At 48.3% G+C, this 7777-nt stretch overlaps 1 protein-coding gene across 1 annotated transcript in view; it reads right to left on the reverse strand.

Moving 5' to 3' along the window:
* Rbm42 (RNA binding motif protein 42) overlaps window positions 1-4566 on the reverse strand; it is a 9739-nt gene extending 5173 nt beyond the window's left edge. The window contains exons 1-6 of the mRNA XM_050119062.1: window positions 4317-4566; window positions 3943-4078; window positions 2302-2386; window positions 2132-2206; window positions 437-502; window positions 185-360 (exon numbers count right to left, since the gene is read on the reverse strand). Coding sequence (XP_049975019.1) covers window positions 185-360; window positions 437-502; window positions 2132-2206; window positions 2302-2386; window positions 3943-4078; window positions 4317-4444 — 666 coding nt within the window. The 5' untranslated portion in view covers window positions 4445-4566. The remainder of the gene's footprint in view (window positions 1-184; window positions 361-436; window positions 503-2131; window positions 2207-2301; window positions 2387-3942; window positions 4079-4316) is intronic.
* Between the last annotated feature and the right edge of the window lie 3211 nt (window positions 4567-7777).

A 7777-nucleotide genomic window follows, 5' to 3' on the forward strand; every position in this document is an offset into this window, starting at 1 on the left:
TACGTAGCAAGTTCTTGTCTGTAAAGAGCAAATAAAACAAAGATTTTTGTCATATAAAGAAATGAAACAACACAGGTACAAAGAAACAGAAACAAAGTCGAGGAAGAGAGACTTAAATGTAGTGAGTTAGGACTGGAGCCCCTACCCACTGCACCTTTAACCACATTAATCAGTCCCTACTTACCAGGGGAGGTCTCAGAGCAGCCATAGAACCCAGGGGTGGTCCAGGGGCCCGGGCCATTGGTGGCAGCATCATGGGTGGTCCAGGAGGCCCAGGCAGAGGGGGTCCAACCAGAGCCTGGTGCGGGGGCCTCAGGGCCATAGGTCGGGGGCCACCTGCTGCAGAAGAGAGAGCAGAATCTGTCAGGGTGTTAGAGGGGGAGTTCCAGGGCTTGAGAGAAATTGCTTGGCAGGGATCATGACCCTGGCCCCTCACCTGCTCTCTGTAGCACGTGGGGGACGAAGGCTGGACGCAGGATAGGGGCCCTCTGAGGGGCCACAGCTGTGGGAGAGAGAGATGGGGGTGTCATGGGGGATTGGGACACTAGGGGCAAGCTGTTTGATAGGTACTCTCAGTACCCAAGAAATCCTGGAGAAGATGAGGTGGTCTTGCCATTGCTTCACTCAGCAAACTGATGTCAAGGATTTCCTGAGGGCCTAAGCCTGTTGTGAACAGTGCTAGGAACCCAGCAGACCATGGGGGTGCCAGGCTCTGGGTCCAGGATAGGAGGAAATCCATGCACTGCCAGAGAAGGACAGCCCAAGGAGCTGTCAGAGGCCAGAGAGTGCCATGACCCAGCCAAGGGACTTGAGGCCTCCTGGAAAAAGGGACCCATGAGCTAGGACCTCAGGATAACTAAAAGTCCAGCAAGGTGTGAGCAGAAATACCTCCACGAGGGAGAATATATAAGGAAAACCTTTCCCCTCAAGTATAGGTGGTATCCCAGAGGAAATTGGGGGAGGGGGGAGAGTTCAAAGAGAAAGACTGATAGGCATCAAGGCAGCCTTACTGGCTGAGCAATGGTATCCTCCTGAGAGAACAGAAGGTTAGAGATCTGGGCAGGGTGATCAAGTCAGATTTTCACTTTGATAACTTACTAAAGAGCAGATGTTAAGATTCATCAGACACCATCAGATTAAAAAAGAAAGCCAGGAACAGAGACATCCCTTAACCATAGTACTCAGGAGGCAGAGACAGGACTTGTGTCTGAAGCCCTCCTGGGCTGCATAGCAAGGTCTTATTTTTAAGAGCTAAGGGCTTGGATGCAGTTCAGTGTAGAATACACTTGAGGCCCTGGGCTAATCCCCAGCACAACAAAAGCATAGCAGTATTAACAAACACAATCAAAGTAATTTTGTCTTTGTTTTTCGAGACAGGGTTTCTCTGTAGCCTGTCCTGGAACTAGCTCTTGTAGACCAGGATGACCTCAAACTCACAGAGATATGTACATGTCTGCCTCCCAAGTGCTGGGATTAAAGGCATGTGCCACCACCACCCAGCTAATCAACAGAATTTTACATCCAACTAAAAACACACATCTTAGCACACATTCTCACAAGCAACATCATAAAAACCGGCAGTATGTGTATATATACATATATACACCTGAAGGGCCAGAGTGGAAAACATGGGGAATGGCTGGTGGACAGAAGGTTTGAAGGTCACAGCTGAGTGACAAGAAGCAGAAGAGAGAAGGTTCCTTGACTTTCTCTGACAACTCAGCTATGCTTGGAGCTCCCAAGTATGGTGGGAGATCAGGATCTGCAAGGAGCCAGGTCACAAAGGTAGTCCTGTGAGTTGCCTGGTGCTACTCGTGAAAAAAATCAAGAGTCCTGTCCTTCGCAAGGCTTGCTTGCTAGAGGAAGCAAAGGTGACAAGCACAGTGAGCAAACTGAAGAGCTTGCTAGAAGGTGCTAAAGCTTGAGGAGACACTGTCGAGGTTTCCAGTGAGGAGTGACAGGACTGAGAACAAACTGAGTTGAGACAATCAGGAGGCACACAAGTGTGTGCTGTCCTAAGACATCATCAGAGCGGAGAAAGGAATCTAGAGCAGATTAGGGCAAGGAGCCAGAGTTTCTAAGCCTAAACAAGCGTGCCTGGTCAAATGTGGGGTCCTGGTCCTCAACCCACCTGCTCGTCTCAGGAACATGGCTTCTCGAGCCTCAGGACTGTCCAGGTGACTGCGATCAGCAGGGCCAAAGCCAACTGTGGGGAGGAGAGATGAGGATGGTGTGAGGCGAGCTCTGAGTATCCCTTCTAACCACCCAGCCGGACCCACGCCCTCTCACTTAGTTACTTACCTGGGCCCACAAAGGGAGGGCCTCCCACCATGGGAGGAACCACTGTGGCTGCGGCAGCTGCCCGGGCCTCTAGGGTCTGTTGGACCTATTGGGGAGAAGGAGGCCTGGATCAGAGTTGCTCATCAACTTCAGCTGGCTCGCCATGGCAGGTCGCCTGTGCTTTATGGGGTTGGTGACCAGTCAGGCTCTGCTACAAGGTCCCTTCACTGGGCCTCCTGGAGCCATACTGAGTAAAGCTACTATTATTAATCTCTCCCAGGATCAATTTCTCTGACTCAGCTTCCCTATAGTACTATCTCCCATCCGAGAAATAACCAAGTCCCCGATTCATTTCTGAAGTCAGGCATGTTCAGGGCAAGGCTGCAGACACCACAGAACTATCTCAAGTAATGTCCAACTTGTCCTCCCTGTTACCTACATCCATTTTACATAGATTATTAGCCTTGTCCTCCGACTCCTAGAATTTACCCTTGACCCCTCTAGTCTATTATCCAGATAGCCACCTGCTTATCTTGGACCATTATCACCCTTGTTCTTAGAATTCTCTAGTAGTTCTTTATCTCAAAAGTAAAAGCCAGCTGAATGGTAGTGGGGATGCACACCTCGAACTCACAGAGATCCACCTGCCTCTGCCTCAGAGTGCTGGGATTAAAGGCGTGTATCACACCATCAGGCTCCATCACCGTCTAAAATCTTCTAGACTTTCCTTTCTGCTCAAGTTCTCTGCACATTCAGCTCTCTGCTGTTCCTTGAACACTATGACCGCTATACACTTTCTCAGGGTCTGCACGGACAGCTCTCTACTGGAGGATAACATCACTCCAGACATCTGCATGCCTCCATCGCTTGTTTATAGCTTTGCTTTACTAAAATAAAACACAAAGGCCTTCCCTGACTTGGCCCCCCCCTTTTTTTTTGAGACAGGGTTTCTCTATGTAGCTTTGGAGCCTGTCCTGGCACTCGCTGTATAGACAAGGCTGGTCTCGAACTCACAGAGATCCGCCTGCCTCTGCCTCCCGAGTGCATGTGCCACTACCACCCGGCTTTTTTTTTTTCAGTCTTTTTTCAATGCAAGGGATCTATGACTTTGGCATGCTAGGCAAGAGATCTATAACTGAGCTGCATCCCAGTTCACCTAATAACTGCAAACAGAATTAGCAAGTTTCTTTTGCTGGTATTCATTCCTTCTTTCCACTAGTCATATAAAGCTGACTATCAAGCATTGGGATATTATCAATGAGACTTGGGGTCGATTTAGCAAAAGTATACATTTTACTATATTTTTGTGGTGGTGGTGGCCTTACACACTAGAGTTTTGCACAGGCTACCTAAGTGCTCCACTACTGAACTACAGCGCAAATCCGTGAGTGTAAGCTTTAAAGATGTTTCTGAAGAACACTAAACTGCAGAGTTTATAGAGTTGCCGCCACTGCAGAAAGTTCTACCAGATAGGATGCTGCAGAACAGATGCTTCCAAAGTATTAAATATACTCTGTCTTGCATCCCGAGTTCCTGGTAGAGCAGTTATTTGTCATGCAAATAACTAGCGCAAAAAACATTGATCGCTCTCCACAGAAAAACCCTCCTTAGGATCAAAGCACTGTGTTTCCCCCGACTCAAAAGCTGTAGCTCCCGCCTTACCTGCTGGTACGTGTTGGTGGCGATAATTGGGCGGATCACAGGAGCTGCTGGGACCTGCATGGCTTCTACCGTGGGCACCGCAGGCACAGCAGTTGGGATTCCGGTCACCGGAGCTCCCAGGACTTCTTGCTCAAACCTGAGGGAGCGGGACAGATACTGTATGTCAGGTACTCTCACCAAGACAGTGGCGCTGGGCACATCACGACAGCGCCTTCATCCCGGCCAAAGCCTCCCCGCGCGACTCTCCATGCCCCAAGTCCCTCGGATCCCACAGCCCCTAATGGAGCCGCATAAGGCCTTTGAAGACCCGGAGGCTCCAGGGTTGAGTGGATTTGCCCGGAAACCGCTTTTATTTCTCCTGCTCAGGGCCTTACAGGGCCATCTCCGCCTCCATTTCTTTCAAGCGTTCCTCGCCGCTCTTGCCCGGGAGGCCGACGCCAGGCCCCGGGACAACAGGGCCTCCTGCAACCGGGAGTCCCGGAGCCGGTCCCGCCCCTGCCATCGCTGAAGTCTTCACGGCTCCTCTGCCGCCGCCGCAGATTCTACGGTCGAGCCCCTGGCTCCTCCTGGTGGGAGCCGCCGCTGACGTGTGGACCAGCGCGACGAATGCGTGAGTGACGCCGTAGGCCCAGGAACAGGGGGCCAATGAAATGTGGCCACACCCCCAGGAGGAGCACAAGCCAATCAGAGTGCCGGAAGGACAGGGCCCGAAAGGGCCCCGCAGCTGTCAGAGCGCGGCAGAACGGGCAGGCCACGCCCTCAGGAATGAAGGGGGCGAATGAGAGCGAACAACGTCATCAGGCCCAGCCCGCTGTGAAAGCCGGAATTTCGAAGAAGCACGGAAGTTCGGGGAGGGGGGTGCGGGGGGGGCCTTCTAGAAGTTTGTCAACACTGCCACGTCCGTTGTCTGTACGCCTGACTCAGGGCAGGGGTCTCCTGACGCTCTCATAGGCGTCAGTTCATTTTTTATTTTTATTTATTTTTATGTTTTGGACAAAACTTAACTTTACGGACTGCCTTCATGTTTTCCTTTTGGGGTTTTGTTTGGTTTTTGAGACGGTCTGGCCCTTGAACCAAGACATGGACCTCACTTGGTAGCCTAGGTTGTCTTATTGTCTAAGCCGGGCGGTGGTAGCGCACACACGCCTTTAATCCCAGTACTAGGGAGGCAGAGGCAGGAGGATCTCTGTGAGTTCGAGGACAGCCGGGTCTATAAGAGTTAGTTCCAGGACAGGCTCCAAAGCTACAGAGAAAACCTGTCTCAAAAAAGAAATCTTCTGGCCTCGGCCTTCCAAGTGGCTGGAAGGTATGGACCAAAATATTGACTTTGATGCTAGAGCTATCTAGGGAGAATTGAAGTTTTTGTTTGTTTTTAAGTTAAAGACTGGCCTTGAACTCAGAAATCAGTTGTTTCTGTTTCCTGACTGCTCCACCAAGCCTGCTAACATTTTCATGAATTAAGGTTCATGGGTTATTCTGGTTCCCTCTGTGTTCGTCTGATGTTCTAGCATCTCACCAGGATGCCACATTCCTGTTTCATTGGGTTCCCATGGGCTCTTCTTCCATGTGACACGTTTGAGGAATGCTGGTTAGGTGTTTTGTATTGTGTTCTTCATTTGTAATTTGATGGGTTTTTTTTTTCCCCTCATCGTTATTCTGGTCATGGGTCTTTGGGAAAAAGGCTACAGAGGGTAAAGTGAATTTCTCCTCAGAATCCAAGAATACAAATTATACACGGGGTTATCACCTATTGCTTGGATGAGGTTATATTGAGCATTTACACTATAGAATTCCTTTAAAAAGTGCATTTCTGCGTACACCTTTACTCCCAGCACTCAGGAGGCAGAGGCAGGTGGATCTCTGTAAGTTCGAGGCCAGTCTGGTCTACAGAGTTCCAGGATGCCAGAGATACACAGAGAAATCCTGTTAAAAAAAAAGTGCTTTTCGAAGAAAGACACCATCAAGTGCAGCCTTAAAGAATAAGGAATTAGGGCTGGAGAGACGGCTCAGCGGTTAAGAGTACAGGCTGCTTTTCCAGAGGTCTTGAGTTCAATTCCCAGCAACCACATGATGGCTCACAACCATCTATAATGAGATCTGGCTCCCTCTTATGGCCTGTGGGCAAAACATCCAGACAGAATGCTGTATGTATACATAATAAATAAATAAAACTTAAAAAAAAGAATAAGGAATTACATGTCACTTCTTTTTGATACAGGAGCTTATATGCCCAGGTTAGCATCCTCTTGTCTCAGCCTCCTGAATTCAGGGTGTGTGTGTGCCACTGTATGACTTTGCTACACTTCCTTGAAAGAATACAAATATAAATTATTAGATATATTGTGAGTGACAGATTTCTCTATTGTCATTCATTTATTCAATCATTTATATCAATATAGACTCATGAAAACTTATGCTTTAGGCCATAATTTTTTTTTTTGAGATAGGGTTTCTCTGTAGCTCTGGAGCCTGTCCTGGAACTCCCATTGTAGACCAGGCTGGCCTCGAACTCACAGAGATCCGCCTGCCTCTGCCTCCCGAGTGCTGGGATTAAAAGCTTGTGCCACCACTGCCCGGCTTAGGCCATAATTTTATATTTAAAGTTTTTGGTGTTTGGAGACATCTTGTTGTGTGGTTCTGGCTGGTCTGGAACTCACCATGCTGACCTCAATTCTGTGTTTGTCTTTTGAGTACTGGGATAACAGATAAAAGCCATAGTTGTGAACTGGGTGGTGGCACATGCCTTTAATCCCAGCACTCAGGAGGCAGAGGCAGGTGGATCTCTGTGAGTTCGAGGCCAGCCTGGTCTACAAGAGCTAGTTCCAGGACAGCTCCAAAGCTACAGAGAAACCGTTTCTCAAAAAAACAAACAAACAAACAAACAAAAAATACCCCATGTGTGGAACTCAGCCTAGACGGTGGTGGGGAAGGCCAGCATACTTCATGTGATGTTGTTCTTTAACCCACTGTATTTGCTTGTACCCTTCAGAAGCTCATGGCCAGGTTGCCCTTGGTGATGTCAAGATTCTGTTCCATCATTTTAGGAAGTTGGACACAGTCTTACAGAAATAGAGAGTTATGTGCTACTTTTTAAAGGGGTTGTGTGTGGGTGAAGTCTCACTGTGTAGACCACATCAAACCCAATGTCTGTTGTCCCTGCCTTTCCAGTGATGGGATCACAGGTGTACCACTTCACTGGGCAGATTTTTTTTCTCTATCTTTGACATGTGAGAGCTCCTTAGGTTGGCTCTATCGTGCCCACTTGGCCAGTTGTTCTGAAGGACATCCTTGCTTTCTAGTACAGAGTAATTTCTATACATTTGCATACTTCTTTACCCAGATCTAGAATCAGTCGTTTCCCTGGGATTCCTGGCTTCGTCAGAAATAGCACCAGGATTTTTCATTCATCTATGTTTTGTTTTGTTTTTTGAGACAGGGTTTTTTTTTAAGATTTATTTATTTATTATGCATACAATGTTCTGTTAACATATATACACCAGAAGAGGGCACCAGATCTCATTATAGATGGATGTGAGCCACCATGTGGTTGCTGGGAATTGAACTCAGGACCTCTGGAAGAGCAGCTAGTGCTCTTATCCTCTGAGCCATCTCTCCAGCCCCAGGGTTTTTTTTTTTTTTCTCTGTGTAACAGCTATATCTGTCCCAGAACTCGCTCTGCAGACCAGGCTGGCCTGGTCAGAGATCTGCCTGCCTCTGCCTGGAATTAAAGGTGTGTGCCACCACCACCTGGCCACTATGTTGTCATTTTATTTACAATGAATGTTTTAGGAAAATCAAGTTTCATTTCTTGATAAGCAAATACAATATCGTAGGG

The sequence above is a fragment of the Alexandromys fortis genome, unplaced genomic scaffold, assembly GCF_014885135.2.
Source record: "Alexandromys fortis isolate MF-2015 unplaced genomic scaffold, M_Fortis_MF-2015_v1.1 scaffold_140, whole genome shotgun sequence".
NCBI classification, from domain to species: Eukaryota; Metazoa; Chordata; class Mammalia; order Rodentia; family Cricetidae; genus Alexandromys; species Alexandromys fortis.